Source organism: Erythrolamprus reginae, chromosome 2, assembly GCF_031021105.1.
Source record: "Erythrolamprus reginae isolate rEryReg1 chromosome 2, rEryReg1.hap1, whole genome shotgun sequence".
NCBI classification, from domain to species: Eukaryota; Metazoa; Chordata; class Lepidosauria; order Squamata; family Dipsadidae; genus Erythrolamprus; species Erythrolamprus reginae.
The window spans coordinates 330,490,785-330,511,947 of NC_091951.1; the positions used below are offsets into that span (position 1 = coordinate 330,490,785).

At 41.1% G+C, this 21,163-nt stretch overlaps 1 protein-coding gene and 1 long non-coding RNA gene across 3 annotated transcripts in view; one reads left to right on the top strand and one right to left on the bottom strand.

Annotated features, from left to right (window-relative positions):
* LOC139162723 (uncharacterized) overlaps positions 1–411 on the bottom strand; it is an 11,053-nt gene extending 10,642 nt beyond the window's left edge. Inside the window, exon 1 of the long non-coding RNA XR_011558369.1 lies at positions 330–411. This is a non-coding gene — a long non-coding RNA (uncharacterized lncRNA). The remainder of the gene's footprint in view (positions 1–329) is intronic.
* Positions 412–2,058: 1,647 nt separating this feature from the next.
* Positions 2,059–21,163, top strand: part of LOC139162726 (complement component C9-like) — a 35,003-nt gene continuing 15,898 nt past the window's right edge. The window contains exons 1-5 of one of the 2 annotated variants that reach the window (XM_070743413.1): positions 2,059–2,256; positions 5,620–5,713; positions 11,513–11,660; positions 14,339–14,486; positions 19,572–19,710. In XM_070743413.1, coding sequence (XP_070599514.1) covers positions 2,192–2,256; positions 5,620–5,713; positions 11,513–11,660; positions 14,339–14,486; positions 19,572–19,710 — 594 coding nt within the window. In that variant the 5' untranslated portion in view covers positions 2,059–2,191. The remainder of the gene's footprint in view (positions 2,257–5,619; positions 5,714–11,512; positions 11,661–14,338; positions 14,487–19,571; positions 19,711–21,163) is intronic. The other variant, XM_070743414.1, reaches the window with a different exon arrangement.

Genomic DNA, 21,163 nt, shown 5'->3' on the forward strand with positions numbered 1-21,163 from the left:
ATGACTATTGTATCACATTGTTTCCCTTAAATTCAATTAAATATAGAGTTAGTCAATGGAGTAGATTGCTTCACTTTGTAGACTAGGATAGGACAACATGAAATGAAATTTGCAAATATCCTCAGTTTAAAACTTCTGGGAGGTCCATATTTCACCTTCTCAGCCCCTCTGTGCACTTACCTGGCATCCATTACCTGGCGTGAAGACTTCTGGGAGGGGCGGAGTAGGGTGGGCAGGGCCATGTAAAATTAGCATCTGGTTCACCTGAATTGGCTGAATCCCACTCCTGTGAGTCATGGCCCATTATAAATGTTATGACTGCTTCTCACCTGCTCTCTGAGTAGATAGTTTCTCTCTCTCTCTCTCTCTTTCTTCCTCTCCCTCTCGCTCTCCCCCTGCATCCCTGAGTCCCTCTCTCTGATAATAGGCTGATTTTATTGGTTAAAAAATTGAAGAGTAAGTTAGCTCACATTTAGTGCTTTCAATTTCTAAGGAAGGTGGTGGCTGAAATGAAGTCTTCAAATTTCTTCAAACCAGGAAGCAGCAGCTTATTGCCGAGAAGAGCTTAACACGTGGATTAGCTGCATGGAAAGCAATGCGCCTAAATACTAAACTATGTTTTCAGCTGGGATGGCCTCCTGCAACCTTCTGCCAGTGAAAATGGAACTTGGGAGGGCTGCCGGCAGCCCTTGTTGAGCTCTACTTTCGCTGGCAGAGGCACTGTGGGTCAGTCCTTTGCTATTTCCAAGGCAGCCCCATGGGCCAGATCCAGCCTCCGGGCCCTGAGTTTGACACCTAGAGGTTTAGAGCATATTCTGGGCTAACCTACTTTTTTAAAAAAATATTGTTTCAAGGAGCATAAAAGTGAAGTGGAAATCTTGATGTAGCTATAAAACTTTTTTGATTGTGAAAATCTCAAATGTCTAATTCCCATTCCAGAGCCATGTTCTACCCAATTAAGGTCAGTTTTGCTGCTTCATGACCATAGCAGGGTCATGAAGTCATGATGACAGGTTTCTGATAAAAAAACTTTGGAGTTGTTTGTGGGCAGCTTCTGCACAGGATCTAGCATTGGATAGTATGGAAATTGACTCCCCTAAGGATAAGTCTTCTATTAGGGAGCTCCTGCCAACTTGTAAGAGATTTGGGTATCATTTTGCTTTTTATATTGGGCTTTAAAATCTTATTTTCTTGAGCTAATAATAAAGATTTAAAAAATATTACTGTACACTTATTGTCTCTGCAGCCCAGGAGGTTTTTTTCACCCTCCTGGAAGCTCAAGGAAAGCCTCTGGAGCAAGAGGAGGGCAAAAATGCCCCAGACCTCGTGCTGTAGTACAGGAGGCTGAGTAGGCCACACCCACCAGAGCAGTCAGGCAGAAAACCGGTCGCTAAAATTTTTGAATCCCACCCCTGCTCTGAGCATTACACACTACCATCTAGGAGGGGTTTATTTATTCAACTTCGACTTCTACGCCCCCCAATCCCGAAGGACTCATGGCAGCTTACAAAATAATACAATAAATACAAAAAGATACAAGCAATAAAAAGAAGTTGAATATAAAACAAAACCCTGTAATAAAACCCATTTGTATAAAAAAGCAGTCGTGATCATATGCATACACACCATTCATACAGTTTGGATATGAAAGATGTACAATTCATGGGCCCCAGACTACCAAGTCTTCGGGGCCTTGCAGAAGGCCAGCAGGGTGGGACCAGTACGGACATTGGAGGGTAGTTGGTTCCATAGAGCCGGGGCAGCCACAGAGAAGGCTCTCCCCTGTGGTCCTGCCAACCTACATTGTTTAGTCAATAGGACCTGGAGGAGTCCAACTCTGTGTACTCTTATTGGTTCCATCAGTTCCTATATATTGAACAATACTGCTTCTGGTACAAAAATGTCATTTACCCACCTCATTTCTACCATACTTTATTCTGCAGTTGAAATAATGAGGCATCATTGCTCACAGCTTACTGAATTTGAGTTCAAAAGTTTCGGTTTCCCATCTGCCCTTCACCCCTATTTCTACAAAAAGACGTGCCAACTTGATTTCTCGATACTCAGCATGAGCATTGACCTTCATTTGCCATCACTTTTTGTTTATTGTCCTTTTAATATTTAACAGAAATGAACAGAATAAAAGACCTGAATCTGGGTCTGATTTTCTTCTTTTTGTAGACCTACCACCATGTCTACTTCTTTGATTTTTATAGGAGTTCTCTGCATTTTAGGAGCCTCGGGAAGCAAAGTAAGGTAAGTTCATTGTATAGGATACAGATAAAATTTGGTAGCATTTGTACATGATCTCCAAAGTCCTGGTACACTGTTTTTAGTTTTGGAAGACAGAAGGTAATGGCTTCTTGACATTTTCCAGATTCATCTGAACGATATGTCGATCCTATTTAATACAATAGAAATTATTTCCATGCATAAAATAATCAAGCTGTTAAATAAGCATTATTTTAGTAATAACAGAAAATTTATGTACCTCTGAACCAGTTTGTGAATACTGGAATTTCAAACCAAAATTCAAATATTTTTCCAACACTACTTCATATAATTTGCTTGTTCTTTTCCAGCTTTCCCAAATTGTATCTCACAAATGTAATTTGTATTTGTCCAAAATTTTTATTTGTATTTTAAAAAATGGAAGGAAAGAAAAAGGAAGGAAGGAAGGAAGGAAAGAAAGAAGGAAGGAAGGAAGGAAGGCAAGAAGGAAGGAAGGAAGGAAGGAAGGAAAGAAGGAAGGAAGGAAGGAAAGAAGGAAGGAAAGAAGGAAAGAAGGAAAGAAGGAAAGGAGGAAAGGAGGAAAGGAGGAAAGGAGGAAAGGAGGAAAGGAGGAAAGGAGGAAAGGAGGAAAGGAGGAAAGGAGGAAAGGAGGAAAGGAGGAAAGGAGGAAAGGAGGAAAGAAGGAAAGAAGGAAAGAAGGAAAGAAGGAAAGAAGGAAAGAAGGAAAGAAGGAAAGAAGGAAAGAAGGAAAGAAGGAAAGAAAGAAGGAAGGACTTTGACATTACATCTCTCTAATTTGAGCGAAAGGGATTTAAACTTAGCAAATGTACAAACTTGGACAGGATATCTGATGCTCATTATTTGGTAGACCTTTGCTGTTAAGTGTTGACATTTTAAAATTTTGATGGATAGGGCCAACTTCAACCTCAAGGTTTATTTCAAGGATAAATAACCAATATAGGAACAGCCTGAAAGAAGAATGAGCTAAATACTGCCTCTTTCCATGGTGTGCCTCTTATCTTGGGCCCAAACTTGTTTTGCCTACATCAGTAGTACAGAGAAAGTTTCTGAGACTGCTTTAAAAATATGAATGTACAACTCCATCAAAGCATTTTAAAAGCTTTGTTGTTGTTGTTGTTCTGTATCAGATCAGGTAATACCTTTCTTGTTTAAATTCTCTTTTTAAAACAATAATTGCACTTAGAAACCGCAAATCATTTGCCGGAGCCAACCCTCTTTCTTTTTTCTTTTTTCTTTTTTTTGACATACAAGACAAAAGAAAAAAATTTGGGAAATGAAAGTTTCCCCACTTTTTTGGGGGGATATTTGATCAGAGAATTACACTTCTTTTACATAATATTAATTTTTGAATTCTTTTATTTGACGTGTTGCTTTGCATAAATTTTTATTTATTTATTTCTTTTAGCCAATCATAAAATTTTGCCCATGTTTTATAGTAATCTGATTCTTCTTTTCCCTCTAGTCTTTTGGATAGCCTGTCCATCTCTGCACAGTCTAGTATTTTTTTAATTATTATGTTTTCTTCCGGTATTTTATCTGTTTTCCACTGTTGGGCATATACTATTCTGGCAGCTGTTAGTATATTTATAACTAGGTATCTTGCCTCTTTTTCTATTTTTTTATTAAAAATACCCAATAAATATAATTCTGGTTTTTTTTTCAATTTCTTCATTTGCTATTTCTTTTAACCAATTTGTTATTTTATTCCAAAACTTTTTTGCCTGTGTGCATGTCCACCATTGGTGGTAGAACGTGCCTCTTTCTTTTTTACACTTCCAACATATTGAAGAGGTTTTTGGGAACATTTTTGCTAGTCTTTCTGGCAATAGGTGCCACCTGTAGAACATTTTTAATTGGTTTTCCTTGAATGCGGTCAATCTTGTCATCTGTCAATTGTTAATCCATAATTTTTCCCATTTTTCTAGTTCAATTGTGTAGCCAAAATTCATTCCCCAGCTTATCATATTCTCTTTTACAATTTCCACTTCTGTCTCATAACGAATCAAAAATTTATATATTTTACCGATTAATTTTTCATCATTTTTTAATAGTGTCCTGTCCAACCCTCTTTTTTTCTATGGAGTTTTCAATATTTCAAAATGCAGTTTCTGTGGAATCTTGAAATAAAGTATTATCATGCAAGGGTATGTACCAAGAGACCACAGTGGCATGCAACTGTTCTGCCGGCGTGTCCCAACCACCCGTAATTACAGGGTAATTAGTTCAAACAGACACACACCACACAATAGAAGGAAAACAAAAGGTCTTTATCAACAGAAAAGCAGAAAAAATACATTTTTAAATGTCAAAGGGATTTTCTGGTACACACAAGGCAAAGGTTAAATGCAATCCAATTTCTCACCCAGTAACTGGGAAATTGAGTCCAATTCCAAAGCCCAGAAATTCCACACACAGTCTTGAACAGGGTAACAGCAAACCACGACCTTGACGAAACTATGAATCAGATAAACTTCCATGAGGCTAAACCAGCACACTGCTCTTTTTATCAGTAGCACTAATTACAGCAGTTCCACCCAACCACAGGTGGCCTCACTTATCTCCTGTAATAATCCTTCAGTTGTTCTCTCCTATGCATCACTCTACGCATGTGTGGGTCCATCATAAGTTCTTGTTCAGAATCCAGGGATGATAAGGATGATTGATCTCCTCCTGGGCTGTCTGCCAAACTTCCCTCTTCCCTATCATTCATGCTTCCTTCGTCAGAGGAGACTTTGTCGGCAGATTCTATCGGGAGCAAAACAGTCCTGTGGCATGTGGATGTTTCCCCCACATCCACCTGCACATTCCTTGGGGCAGGAGCTGGGCCAGAGCTAACCACAACAGCAACTAAATGACCAGGCAAACAAAGTCATATTCTTTTCTTTCAATATGTAGATACAAACATTGTAAATAATAAACAGTGTTAAATCAGAAACATTTTGGTTAATTTTAATATTATTATTATTATTATTATTATTATTATTATTATTATTATTATTATTTAGTATTTATTAAACATTTAAAATAAGACAATAAAACTAACAAATAATATTCAATTGACAAAACATACTAAACATGGGTTACATTTCATAAGCATACGTTTAACCAATTTACCATTTCCCTTCTATATATGATTTACCGTATATCTGCTAAGTGTATTTACAATGGTTTATTCTTACTTAGTTACATATTTGTCCTTTTCTGTAAGCTTGAATTGCGTAAAGAAGCTTGAATTGCGTAAAAAAGTGGGGGGGAAACGTCAACCATTCTGTTGTTCACTTTGTGTATTTGGCCATGTTTATCTGGTTTGCGGATTATTGAGCTATCTGGTTTGATTTTGTATATGTTATACTATTTTATTCTAAGGGTGACCCGACAACATAATGCTCCAGCGCCCATTGACTGCTCGTTGTCTCCATGGTCTGAATGGGGGCCATGCAGTCCATGCGCAGAAGAAAAAGTAAGTGGTTTTTTTCCATCATTTTTCTTGCATTAAAAGGGCTTTATGAAGAAGATTTATTTATCAAGTATGGGCGCCTTGGTGGATATTAGTTTCAAATAGTAGAAGACAAAAAGTGTTCTTGTTTGGAATCACTGGTTGTCCAATAATTATAGTCAGGGGAGTGGGTCTTATTACTGCCACTACTGGTGAGCTGCGTGCGCAGCTTCAGTTATCTTGCGCATGCACAGGAAGCAAAATCTTCTGAGAGATATTTCAGTGACGTTTTGCTTCTGTACATGCGCTGCAGGCACAAGGGCAGTTACCTTACATGCCCAGGTGCACGTCCCAGCATGTTTTTACTTCTGCACAAGTGCAGGGAGTAAAGTCTTGTGAGAGGATGCATGCTTGAGAGAGATTTCTCTCCTCCTGCGCATGCGCTGCCGGCACAACTGCAGTCATCTTGCATGCCCACACATGCATCCCAGGATGTTTTTGCTTCTGTGCATGCACAAAAGCAAAAATATTGCTGAAATTTATTTATTTATTTATTTATTTATTCATTCATTCATTCATTTCCTTTCAATTCAATTCAATTCATTTATTTATTTATTCATTCATTCATACATACATACATACATACATTCATTCATTTCATTTCATTTCATTTCAGTTCAATTCAATTCAATTCAATTCAATTATTTATTTATTTATTTATTCATTCATTTATTCCTACAGACATTCATTCATTTCATTTCAATTCAATTCAATTCAATTCATTCATTCATTCATTCATACATACATTCATTCATTTCATTTCAATTCAATTCAATTCAATTCATTCATTCATTCATACAGACATTCATTAATTTCATTTCATTTCATTTCATTTCATTTCAATTCAATTCAATTATTTATTTATTTATTCATTCATACATGCATGCATGCATTCATTCATTTCATTTCATTTCATTTCAATTCAATTCAATTATTTATTTATTTATTCATTCATACATACATACATGCATTCATTCATTTCATTTCATTTCAATTCAATTCAATTCAGTCATTCATTCATTCATACATTCATTCATTCATTTCAATTCAATTCAATTCAATTCATTCATTTATTTATTTATTTATTTATTAACTTTGTATGCCGCCCTTCTCCGTAGACTCGGGGCAGCTCGCAACAACAATAAAACAATTCAAGACAAATCTAATAATTTAAAAAACATTTTAAGAAACCCGTTATTAAAGCAGACATACACACAAACATACCATACATGAATTGTATAGGCCCGGGGGAGATGTCACAGTTCCCCCATGCCTGACGGCAAAGGTGGGTTTTAAAGAGTTTACGAAAGGCAAGGAGGGTGGGGGCAGTTCTAATCTCAAGGGAGAGCTGGTTTCAGAGGGTCGGGGCTGCCACAGAGAAGGCTCTCCCACGGGGACCCACCAAATGACATAGTTTAGTCGACGGGACCTGGAGAAGGCCAACTCTGTGGGACCTAACCGGTCACTGGGATTCGTGCGGCAGAAGGCGGTCCTGGAGATATTCTGGTCCGATGCCATGAAGGGCTTTATAGGTCATAACCAACGCTTTGAACTGTGACCAGAAATTGATCGGTAACCAATGCAGACTGTGGAGTGTTGGTGTAACATGGGCATACCTAGGGAAGCCCATGATTGCTCTCGCAGCTGCATTCTGCACGATTTGAAGTTTCTGAACATTTTTCAAAGGTAGCCCCATGTAGAGAGCATTACAGTAGTCGAATCTCGAGGTTTCTCTTGCACATGCATCCCCTCACAGGTTTTTGCTTCTTGTGCATATGCAGAAGCAAAAAACATGCTGGGACACATGCATGTGCATGCAAAATAACTGAAGTTGTGCGTCCAGCAATCACTACTGGTGTGCCGTCCTTTATTGTATCAGTAACAACCTGCTACTGATTATACTATTACATTTGAATGGATGGCAAGTAGTGTTGCATGAACCAAACTCACAAAGTTCGGATTTATACCAAACTTTGCGAGGTTCGGTATACCGATCCCGAACCCGAATTTTTGCAAATGTTCAGCAAACGTTCGGGTTTGGGAGAGCGCCAAGAAGCACCGCCACCCAGCTGTAGCTTCCCAGCATTTTCCTGAACCCAAACCCGAACCCAAACTTTTGCCGAACGTCCAGGTTTGGCATTCGGGAGACCGCCGAGAAGCGCCTGGCTGTTTCTGAAGGTGACAGCTGGGCGGTGGCACTTCCCGGCGCTCTCCCAAATGCCGAACTCGGACGTTCGGCGTGAGTTTGGGTTCCGGTACTGGAGAACCCAAACCCAGCCAGGCCGGGAAGCGCCCCTGCCTGGCTGTCACCTTCCGAAAGAGCCGGGGAGCTGTTGGCCGGTCAGGAGGCGCAAAAGGAGGTAGGGAATCCCACGAGGGGATTCCAGGGGCAGAGCTTTGATGTCACTGAGACATCCTTCCTGGCTGGCCGAAACGGGGACTCCAGGAAGGACGTCTCCATGACGGCAAAGCTCCACCCCTGGAATCCCCTTGTGGGATTCCCCACCTCCTTTTGCGCCTCCCGACCAGCTGACAGTTCCCCGGCTGTTCTGGGAAGTGCCGCCGCCCAACTGTCACCTTCAGAAACAGCCGGGGTGCTTCTCGGCGGTCTCCCGAATGCCGAACTCGGATGTTCAGCAAAAGTTCGGATTCTGGTTCGGGAGAATGCCAGGAAGTGCCCCAGCTGTTCTGGAAGATGACAGCTAGGCGGCAGCACTTCCCGGCGCTCTCCCAAGCGCCGAACTTGAAAGTTCGGCAAAGTTCGGGTTCGGGTTCGTCCACCGAACCCGAACATTTTTTAAAAGTTTGGGTGCCGAACCCGAACCTGAACTTCGTTGGGTTCACCCAACACTAATGGCAAGACATCACTTGTTTCAATCCTTTTACAGTGTAAATGTGTACCTTTTCGGTAGCTATGGAGATTCCCAGTCATCCAGGTGGGTGCTTTTTCAAGAGGCAAACGGACTTTCTGGTTTTTCTTTGACGACGTTTCACTTCTCATCCAAGAAGCTTCTTCAGCTCTTCTTCAGCTCTTGAAGACTTGAAGAAGCTTCTTGAACGAGAAGCGAAATGACTTCAAAGAAAAACCACAAAGTCCATTTGCCTCTTGAAAAAGCATCTTTGGGACATTTTCAATTTAAATGTTTTTATTAATTTCCCACTTTTAAAAAAGAAAACACAATAATAAATACAGAAGAAAACCAAAGAAAATTAAATTAATAGTAGTACTATACAGATATCAGCGTTATATTAGCATTAAAGTCACTATATTTATATTATATTAATTATATACCAGACTGTAAAATATATAAGTCTTCGGAGAGGGGCGGCATACAAATCCAATAAATAAATAAATAAATAAATAAATAAATAAATAAATAAATAAATAAATAAATAAATAAATAAATAAATAAATAAATAAATAAATAAATAAATAAATAAATAAATAAATAAATAAATAAATAAATAAATAAATAAATAAATAAATAAATAAATAAATAAACAAACAAACAAATAAATAAATAAATAAATAAATAAATAAATAAATACATGCTTTTTTCTATTAACAAATTAATTCCATATATACATCAGCGATATTTTCAATAGCTGTACACTGGCTTTGCCAACAGCAGCAACTTTAATATGTATGGACTTCAACCTTCAGAATCGGAAATCCACACATCTTGCTAGGGTTGAGAAACATAGTTGTTGATGATCATCCAGTGATGGAGTAATAGCCTGTCCTCCTAATAGCCATGAACACTGACTTTCACATCCTTTCTATTTTGGAGTAATGAAATGTGTTTCCATTTCTTTCACCTTGTATATTTAGTTTATTTCTTTATCATCTTTTGAAATAGCACATCTCCCTCATAGAGGGATTTTGGATGCTGCACAAGTAAAATATTAAAACATAAAAATATATCAAACCTAACATTGATAAAGCAGCAAAGAGAATTAAAATTCAATGTTAAACATGAATTAAAAGCAGTGAAGGGCTGCAAAAAATTTTACTACCACATTGTGGGCGTGGCTTATTTTGTGGGTATGGCTTGCCGGCCATGTGACCAGGTGGGAGTGGCTTGATGATCATGTGACTGGGAGTGTCTTAAAGGCAGGGGCGGGCTACTGTCCGGATGGGGGGGTGGAATGCAGTGGGGTAGCGAAAATGGAGCTCCACCCCAGAACACCCAATTAGGACTGAAAGGTGTTGAAAGAAAATGCATAAGCCACGCCCACAGCGGGGTAGTAAATATTTTGGTACCCCTTCACTGCTTAAAGGCCATGTGACTGGCTTAAAGATGGTCAACTTGACATCACTCACATCAAGGGTTTGGGTTAGGGTGCCTGGTCTCTCCTCGCCTCAAAAAGATACAATTTCCCTAACTATTTGCTATTACTGAACATCCAAAATATACTATTTAATTCTATGTCTATATGCCATATGTGTACATACATATTACATACAGGCACACAAAAATATACATTATCTACTGTATAAACTGTATGTGTATGTACACACACAAACACACACAACTCTTCTAAAATTCGCACATTCAACCTCATTTACTACCGTGTTTCCCCGAAAGTAAGACAGTGTCTTACTTTCTTTTTACCCCCAAAAGCCCCACTACATCTTACTTTCGGGGTATGTCTTACATTGGAAAAAAATTGAAAGGGTCCTTTCAGCGGCGCAGCAGCGAGGAGGCGAAGATTGGGGTTTCCCCTTTGCCTGGGCAGCGGGGAAGACCCAGGGAAGATTCTTCGGCCGCCCAGCCTCTGATCCACTCGGCAGCGCGGCAGCAGCCCTGGCGGTGATCCTCTCGGCGACGCAGCAGCGAGGAGCTGAAGATCGGGGTTTCCCCTTTGCGTGGGCGGCGGGGAAGACCCAGGGAAGGTTTCTTCGGCCGCCCAGCAGCTGATCTGCTCGGCAGCGTGGCAGAAGCCCTGGCGGCGGTTCCCTCGGCAGCGCAGTGGCAGGGAGAGGCTTGCGGCCGCCGAGCAGGTGGGAGAGCTTGGCAGCAAGGCACAAAGGATTTCCCTCGGTGCACGCGTGGAGCCGCAGACGCGTGTCGGGGAAGCGTGTGTCTGGAGGGGAGGAGCCGCTCTGTGCAGTTGGGCAGCCCCACCTGCCTGCCGGAAAGGAGGCGGGCGAAGAAGGGCGCAGCTCCGGCCGCTTGCCTCGGAGCCGGTCGGCCTCACTGGCCGCTTGCAGCCGAGCCTCGGCAGGACTCGGTTGCTGGGACAAGCGCCTTCGCTGCAAGCCGCCACCCGCTTGGCTCGCTTCAGACCAGCGCCGTCCTTCGCTTTGCCAAGCCGGGGAAGAGGCGGTGGCGCCGCGGCGAGGCGAAGGCAAGGGGCGCGCGGGGAGCTTGGAAGCGACGGCATCGGGCTCCCCCCCCGGCAATACCCCCGTGTTTCCCCGAAAGTAAGACATATGTCTTACTTTCGGGGTACGGCTTATATTAGCCGACCCCCCTGAAACCCCCGATACATCTTACAATCGGGGATGTCTTACTATCGGGGAAACAGGGTACTATAGGAAAAATATACCCAGAGTCAGAAGGGAAAAAAAGAAAAGAAATTCAAAATTTTTCTACCGGTTCTGCACACCTGACAGTACCTGTAGAAGCCCATTACTGATTAAAAGGCAGGTCGAGGGTTTTCTAGACCAGCCTCATTACCCTCCCCAGCTGTTCACCCTCTCCACAGCTGGCTGATTCTGAGCCTGTTTTAATGTTGTTTTTAATCTCTCTCACAAAGTACCGCTCAAGGAGTATTGTGAAGTTTGGACAGTTTGGAGGAAAGCCATGCATTGCGGCTCTGAGTGATAGACAGTCCTGTGTGTCTGAAGTTCTGTGCCCAGATGAGAGAGGTCACTGTGGGAATCGAGAGTTTGAATGTGTAAATGGTAGGTATGGCGCCTCTGACATCATTTCTTTAGATATCATTTCTCATTTCTGCCATCACTGACGATAGTGGTCTGATGAAAAGATGACGATTCAGAGCCGTATTGTTGGCTTGTCTCGGTATAGCTAGGCTATGAAACCTTCAACATCACCGAGCAGAGAATTTTAACAGAGCGTGGATGTGGTTAAATAAGTATTATTTACATATAAACAAAATATAAACAATCCAGAATAAGCACGAAGCAAATACAGGATAATAAGCACTGAGCAATTACAAGATAAGAACAAAGCAAAATACAATATAGATAATAAGCACGAAGCTAATACAAGAAGATATGCACAAAGCTTAAACACAACTCCCCCTTCTCAGGCAAAGTGAAAAAAGGGAGTGACTGAGCAGAATAATGAGCTTTTATAGCTTCAATGAGGAAGTGACGAAACAGCCTTGAATATTAACTCTTCAAGTACAAGTTTGGTACAAGTGTACAATATGCAGTTTACAATGGCAATCCCTAACAACCATGTACCCTGCACTAACATGTATCATGATGGTTTAAAACTCCAGGACAGTAGGCTTCTTTGCAAGGAAAACCTCCAGAGTCCCCTTCCAGATGGAGAAAATTACAGATGTGTGTTCTTGCTTACTTTTCAGCTGCAAAAAAACTGCTTACTCCCATTCTCTGTTTTTTCCCTCAGCTTCCATTGTACAGTATAACATTGAATATTCTGTTTGCTAATGTTATTTTTGTAATAATGTTTTCTTTATGCGTACATTTTTATAAGCCATGTTTTGATGGGGGAACTACACTGTAATGTTCTGAAAAGTGTTAAGTATCAAAGTACAGTGATACCTTGTCTTACAAACTTAATTGGTTCCAGGATGAGGTTTGTAAAGTGAAAGGTTTGTAAGATGAAACAATGTTTCCCATAGGAATCAATGGAAAAGCGATTGATGCGTGCAAGCCCAAAACTCACCCCTTTAGCCAACCGAAGTGCCCATTTTTGCGCTGCTGGGATTCCCCTGAGGCTTCCCTCCATGGGAAACCCCACCTCCAGACTTCCGTGTTTTTGTGATGCTGCAGGGGAATCCCAGGAGCACAAAAATGGGTGCTTCGCTGGCAACGGAAGTCCAGAGGTGGGGTTTCCAGCGAGGGGAGCCTCAGCGAAATTGCAGCATCGCAAAAACACAGAAGTCCTCGAAACCCCTGCAGCATTGCAAAAACACGGAAGTCCGGAGGTGGGGTTTCCCATGGAGGGGAGCCTCAGGGAATCCCAGCAACACAAAAACAGGTGCTTCGCTGGCAACAGAAGTCCAGAGGCGGGGCATCCCGGTGGCGGCGGCTTGGGTTTGTAAGGTGAAAATAGTTTGGAAGAAGAGGCAAAAAAATTTTAAACCCCGGATTTGTATCTCAAAAAGTTTGTATGACGAGGGGTTTGTAAGATGAGGTATCACTGTATTATGATGTTTCCTGTTTAAACAGCTGAAGAAGATCTTGCTCATTTTCAGTAGACTTTAGACACCCATATATATTGTTTTCACTGCATTATGATTGTTGCTTTCACCAAATAAAACTTTTTTAAAATATGCACTTCTATAACTGTCTGGTTTGGTTCTGCAACCCAACAAGACAGTCACAGACTTCAGAGAATAATTAGAACTGCAGAAAAAACAGTTGCTACCAACCTGCCTTCCATGGAGGACCTGTATACTGTACGAGTCAAAAAGATGATGGGGAAAATATTTACAGACCCCTTCACATCCTGGCAGTGAAGGGCTAACAAAATTTTGACTATTACACTGTGGGCGTGGCTTATGCAGGATGCCCTACATTTTCTTTCAACTTCTTTCAATGCAAATTGGGTGCTCTGGGGTGGAGCCCCATTTTTGCTACCCCACTGCGTTTCCCCCCATCTGGGCAGCAGTCCCCCCTGCATCCTGGACACAAACTGCTTCAACTCCTGCCCCCAAAACGACACTATAGAGCACTGCATACCAGAACAACTAGGCACAAAAACAGTTTTTTTCTCAAACGCCATCACTCTGCTAAACAAATAATTCCCTCAACACTGTCAAACTATTTCTAAGTCTGCACTATTAATCTTCTCATTGATCCCATCACCCATCTCCTCTTACATATTACAAAGTTATGTATGACTGTAACTTTGTTGCTTGTATCCTTATGATTTATATTGACTGGTTCCTAATATGATTGGATTGCTTATTTGTACCTGGACTATCATTAAGTGTTGTGCCTTATGATTCTTGATGAATGTTACTTTTCTTTTATGTACACTGAGAGCATATGCATATGTGTGTCCAATCACACTTGGCCAATAAAATTCAATTCAATTCAATTCAATTCAATTCTATTCTATTCTATTCTATTCTATTCCATTCCATATGTTTTACATTACATACAGGTGTAGCTACAATTGCACTGAAATGCATCATATCATTCAAAAGTACCATAGTATCCCCCCCCCCAAGGCAAATTAACACTCAATCAGTTATTCTGACATAAATGGCATCTTGTTTTATTTGGGCTGCCAATTTGGGGAGTTTAAGTCCAATGCACAACCGGGGAAACTAGTGTTGATTTGTGAAAATATTCTAAGTATCCAATTACCTATAACTATAAATACATAATTATAAATATTTCATTCTTTGTTCCACGTTAAGGATTTTGTCTAAAGGATAGGCTGGTATGTAACACAGAAGATGACTGTGGTGACTACTCTGATGAAGATGATTGTGATGAACTAAAACGCGCACCCTGTGGGGATCGTGACATCGATGTATCAGAACTTGGAAGAACAGCTGGACAAGGGTAAGTTTTAGAAAACGTTCCCAGGAAGAATACAAATTGCATCTTGTGCTATCTCATAAGCAGGAGTGGACTTCAAAAAATTTAGCAAGGGATTCTCTGCCCAGTTTCCGGCTGGGCGTGGCCCAGGGGTGGGTAGCAGGCAGGACGGGGTGGAATGCAGTTCCACCGGCGGAAATGAAGCTGTGTGCCCAACTTTAGCTGACCATCCCCCCTCCCATTCTCCTCCTCGGAAAGCGGCAGGGAGACCAGCACCAACAGGTGTTGCGGGGGGTCCATTTCCTCCCCCCTCTTTCCTCAACAGCTGATCAACACCCATTCGCCTAGCTACTCAGCCTGAGGTAGGGGGCGACCCAGGAAGGAGAGCGTGGGAAACATAAACCAAATTGTCACCCCAGAGAGCGACACTGGTGAGAGTGACACGGTTCACTTGAACGATGATGATCTTTCAAGCCACTCCCACCTGGTCACATGGCCGGCAAGCCACTCCTACACAGTCACATGACCATCAAGCCACACCCACAAAATAAGCCACACCCTCAGTGTAGCAGTAAAAATTTTGGCTGCCCATTACTGGCGTCGCCATGGTGGACGTGGCCTAGTCAGTCTCTTACACCACAGTGGATAGGGGCCTTTTTTTCTCTCCCCAGGCTCTGGAGGCTTTCCTCAAGCCCTTGGGAAGGTGAAAACAGCCTCCCCAGGCTCCGGAGGCCCTCTGGTAGGCCCATTTTAATAATAGAAACATAGAAACATAGAAGACTGACGGCAGAAAAAGACCTCATGGTCCATCTAGTCTGCCCGTATACTATTTCCTGTATTTTATCTTACAATGAATATATGTTTATCCCAGGCATGTTTAAATTCAGTTACTGTGGATTTACCAACCACGTCTGCTGGAAGCTTGTTCCAAGGATCTACTACTCTTTCAGTAAAAGAATATTTTCTCATGTTGCCTTTGATCTTTCCCCCAACTAACTTCAGATTGTGTCCCCTTGTTCTTGTGTTCACTTTCCTATTAAAAACACTTCCCTCCTGGACCTTATTTAACCCTTTGACATATTTAAATGTTTCGATCATGTCCCCCCTTTTTCTTCTGTCCTCCAGGCTATACAGATTGAGTTCATTAAGTCTTTCCTGATACGTTTTATGCTTAAGACTTTCCACCATTCTTGTAGCGCGTCTTTGGACCCGTTCAATTTTGTCAATAACTTTTTGTAGGTGAGGTCTCCAGAACTGAACACAGTATTCCAAATGTGGTCTCACCAGCGCTCTATATAAGGGGATCACAATCTCCCTCTTCCTGCTTGTTATACCTCTAGCTATGCAGCCAAGCATCCTACTTGCTTTTCCTACCACCCGACCACACTGCTCACCCATTTTGAGACTGTCAGAAATCACTACCCCTAAATCTTTCTCTTCTGAAGTTTTTGCTAACACCGAACTGCCAATGCAAAATAATAATAATAATAATAATAATAATAATAATAATAATAATAATATATTAGATTTGTATGCCGCCCCTTTCCAAGTCTCCACACATGCCCTGCACTTACCGGTGTCCAAAGTGAGCCGCGTGGGGTCTGCTGGGATGGGATGGGTGCAGGGGTGGGCAGCTCCCAGGGTGGGGAAATGCCATCCCAGTAACAGAAATGGAACTGTGTGTACAGCTACAGCTGACCAGCAGTTGGGTGCACGCACACAGCACAAGATTTGCTTCGTGCACATGTTCAGGAAGCAAAATATCTCACAAGGACACACGCGACCAAGAGATTTTGATGATTTTCACTGATTTTTTGCTTCTGCACATGTGCAATAGCAAAAAAGCCGGCCAAAATCACCGAAATCTTGCAGTCGCATACATCCTCATGGGAGAGTCCACTTCCTGTGCATGCGCAGGAAGCAAATCTCATGCCAGCCATGCACGCTCAATCCCTTACACGCGATCGCGACCGCCGCCTGCCCGCCCATGTCTGCCACTCGCTTAGAGGCGCCCGGTAAACAGTGGTAAGTGCGGCCCCTCAATGGCTGGGTGGGTTGGGTGTTGCCAGCCAGGAGTAGGATTTGTGGGTTCTCTGAATTGCACAGAATCTTAGCTAGAGGTCATCCTGAACCCCAGTGAACCCCCATTAGTCTTCGGAGAGGGGCGGCATACAAATCTAACAAATTATTAAATTATTATTATTAAGACTGGAATCCTCAAAATGGTTTTCAAGATTGTAAAAGTTCTGAACTCCTTTCCTAGTTCTGAACCCCTTTCCCCTTTCTGAACCCCAAAACATTTTCCCCTTAGGCTAGCCACGATTGACCTCTCCATGTTTCTAAGAGGTCAGTTTCTAAGAGGTCAGTGCATAAGTGCACTAGGGTGCCTCCCGTCCCCTGTCCAATTATATGTCCTATATCTCATATTTATTTTCTTCCACTCATATATCTCTATATCTCCTCCTCTATCCTCCATTGATGTATTGTACTTTATTCTTATATCTTCACTCCTATCCTTCCTTCCTTCCTTCTTTCCTTCCTTCCTTCCTTTCTTTCTCTCTCTCCCTTTTTCTTTCTTTCTTTCTTTCTCTCTCTCTCTCTCTCTTTCTTTCTTTCTTTCCTCTCTTTGATATATATTACCGCATGGTTAATCTCATTAACCTTCATTATGTACTGGACTAACTAACTAACTAACTAACTAACTAACTAACTAACTAACTAACTAACTAACTAACTAACTAAAGAAATAAATAAAGAAAGAAAGAAAGAAAGAAAGAAACAAGCAAACAAACAAACAAACAAACAAACAAATAGTTAGTTCTACTAGGATCACATTCCAATCTGACTTTTATTCACTCTCTCTTTCATACACACACACACACACACACTTTAAAAGTTATTTGATTACCTTTCTTTTGCTCTGGCCTGTCATGTACTTTCTGCTAAGCATCATAAGACATTTCTATGATGTGAACATTAAAAATTGTTTTTGAACATATCATAACAATCAGCTGGTGTGTTGTGTCACAGACCTTTTATCAATCCCTTGCAGTTAATGAATTACCATTTTGCTTTCTGATCCCACATCATGAATCTGTAACTTCTTCATTATTTTTCGCTGCTTCTACATTGAGAAGATCAGACCTGCCCATCCGTGATTAGAATGTTCTATCTGCTGACCTCAGCACCTTATGAATGCGTGCAAAGCCAGTTTTACTTCTGTTTTGTACTGCTGCTAGCATGCCAGTTTGGAACAAATCAATCCAGGTCTAGATCTTAACAGAAATGGATTGGATTCATCCACTTCTTTTCTAGCTAAATAAAAACCTGTTCCAAATTATCTTGATCTGCTTCCGAAATAGGCTTCAGATTTGTTCTGTCAGGCTCTCTGGTAAACTTCTCCCAAAAATTCACAGGTACAAATTTCAGACACACACACGTTTGAAAATTCAAAACAATGTTCTTTATAATGAAAATTCACTTAAACCAAGCCCTCTTTTGGTATAGCAAAGAGCACTTGTCTCCAAACAAACTGGTAATTTGTACAAGTCCCTTATCAGTTCTGTGATACTTAGCTTGCAGCTGTGAGGTAATTCACAGTCCTCCTTCTTTCACAAAGTGAAACACACTTGGTCTGGTTTAGTTTCAAAGTGGGGGGAAATCAGCACACAAAAGGTCAAAGTCAGCAAAGCAGTCACGAAACACAAGGATCAGATAATCCTCCACAATGGCCAAACCCACAGGCTGCTAGTTATAGCAGCCTCACTAATGACCACAGCCCCACCCAACCACAGGTGGCCTCATTTTCTTTGATAATAATCTCTCAGTTGTTGTTGCCTATGCATCGCTCTCCACATGCATGGCTGTATCATTAACTCTTGTTCTGAATCCAAGGAGGTGCTAGATAATTGATCTCCATCTGAGCTGTCTGCCACACTCTCCTCCTCCCTGTCACTCATGTCTTCTTGGTCAGAGGAGCCTTCATCAGCAGATTCCACCGGGGGCAAAACACACATCCACAGTCCTTGGGGCAGGAGCCCCAAGGGGCAGGAGCTGGGCCAGAGCTAACCACAACAAGATTAATGCAATGTAGCCCATTAATGGATAAACCTGTAAACCCAAATGATAATTTGGACTGTGATCCTTGAAATAATGTGATCTTATAGATTTCAGGAACTATAGTTTCCTTATTGTGATATTTACCTCTGGAACGATCCTTCACCCCCTCCCCATCCTCTTCACACATATATACTTTAGAACGGGTCCCACCGTTCCCACTGTGAAAATCATTAAAAATTTGCCAGGCTATGGAAAAGGGTTGTTGTATAATCTTCATAACTTTGGCTTTTTACTGGTCTTCACTGATTCTTTTGTAAGTCTTCTTCTCTATTCTATTGTAAGCTACGTAGAAATATTAAGCAGTCAGAGAGGCTCAAAAGTGAGTTAAATAATTACTAAAGTCTACCAGGCAATGTATGTTAATATTTAAGACAACGTAACATTAATACTCTTTGTGTGAACTTAGTGGTTAAGTTACCAAGCTAGAAACCAGGAGTGGGTTCTAGTCCCATTTGAGGCATGCATGCTACATGGATTACTTAAGACCACAATATCATGTATGGATTATAAACCAGTTCATCAGGGTTTTTTTTTTTGCAACCAATGAATCAACACAAGATTCAATAAAAATGAACTTGGGGCAAAAGGCTAGGACAAAAAAGTATGTCTTTGTTATTTATATATATATTACTGATTTGTCTTTGTTGTGATATTTCTGATAGTATACTCTCTTTGATACATTCTACTTGTATATATTCTCTATAACCTTCATTGTGTATTATTGTGTATTGGACAAAACAAATAAAATAAATATGAATTTAATAGTACAGTACAATGAGAGGGTTGATGATTAATATCCCTTCTTTCTTTCTTCCTTCCTTTCTTTCTTTCTTTCTTTCTTTCTTTCCTTCCTTCCTTCCTTCCTCTCTCCCTCCTTCCCTTCCTTCCTTTCTTTTTTCCTTCCTCCCTCCCTCCCTTCCTTCCTTCCTTCCTTTTTTCCTTCCTTCCTCTCTCCATCCCTCCCTCCCTCCCTCCCTTCCTTCCTTCCAGTGTGAATTTGCTGGGAATGGCACCAGGTCAATCTCCATTTCAAAATGAGTTCTACAATGGCTTATGTGACAGAGTCCGTGATGGGAACACAGCCACTTATTACCGCAAGCCATGGAATGTGGCTGTCCTCAATTATGACGTAAGCTACTTTGTGTAAAGAGGAGTTTTGGTTTGCATCAAAAGACAAAACTTCCAAAATGTCAAGTGTGGGTCCATTTAATTTACTTGGCAATTTTACATAAATGTTTTGCCATTGCCTTAGGATTTTTTTTAAATTCCCTTGTGTAGTTTATAGTAATTTCTAATGTACCAATTTCTAATGTACTAATGTACATCCAGCAGTGGAATCTACTTCCCTTCCCTACTGGTTTAGAAGCATGTGCTTTTTCCCTCTACTATGCCCATACACAGAGGGTTAAAAACAAGAAAATGGAAACATCCAGGTGTGGGGGCAGAGCCTCATGCTGCCATCGCTACTGGTTCTCCGAACCACCAGCGGCCACCACTATTAGTACACCTGGACTAGGCTGAACCAGTAGCATTTCATCCCTGGTCCCATCCAAATAGTCCTACTTAACCTTTTGAGGTTATCCAAAATCAATCAGGTGCTTTTGTTGCAGCAAAACAAACCTGGAAGAACCAAAATGCAGTGATGTCTAGGTTTGGGTGGGAAAATTCAGATAATAATAAGGTTTCCCTATCTACGTTTACTAATTCAGATTTCCCATCACAGTGTTGGCCATAGGCATCGGGATTGCAACATTCAGAAATTCCCATCAGCTGTAACCTCTCTATGACTGAAAGGCATGAGTTATAATTATTTTGTTAAATGCTGCTAAAACTAGAGTGATTAAAATCCACTTTTTATGCTGGAGTTATTCTGTATATAGGTGCTTTAATTTATATATAACTATAAGTAGTTTAGTTCTTTAACAACAATAACAAAACATGGAATTTTATCCCTCTTCAGACATTCACCTGCTGACATGGGGGATCACCACTTCTCTTCCAAATTGTATTTGTTATTTTTCAATCAGAAGTCTGTAGAAGAAATAGCTTCATATTGGCCTTAATCTCTCTTTATGAATATGTATAGGTTACACCAATTCACCATATATTTTCACCCCTCACATGCTTAAATGATTTTGTTGGCCACAGATTTACAAAACAATCTGAAGGACCCCGAATTTCAAAATGAGGATGACAGGATAGGATGGTCTGAAAATGATTATCCCAAAGATATTTGGTGTGGAAGGAGATGTGCCCATCCCAACAGCTCCTGTCATCTCTGTTGAAACTTCATTGAATGATCCACCACTGGACATAACTTTCTTCAGTGGTGGGTTCTTACTGGTGCGGTTTGGCAATTTTTTAACGGGTTTCCACATTTTAAAAAAAAAGCCCTCTTGTCCACCATTGCTTTAATGCCAACTTTAATCTTCATCCAAAGCACAGCTGAGAAGCTCCTCAGCTGTCTTTCGGCTTATAAGGTCATCTTGAGCATGCGTGGAAGTGAAATTTCACAGTGGGACACATGTGCATGTATGGGTGCACACTGGTAGTGAAATTTAACTGGAACCCATCCCTGACTT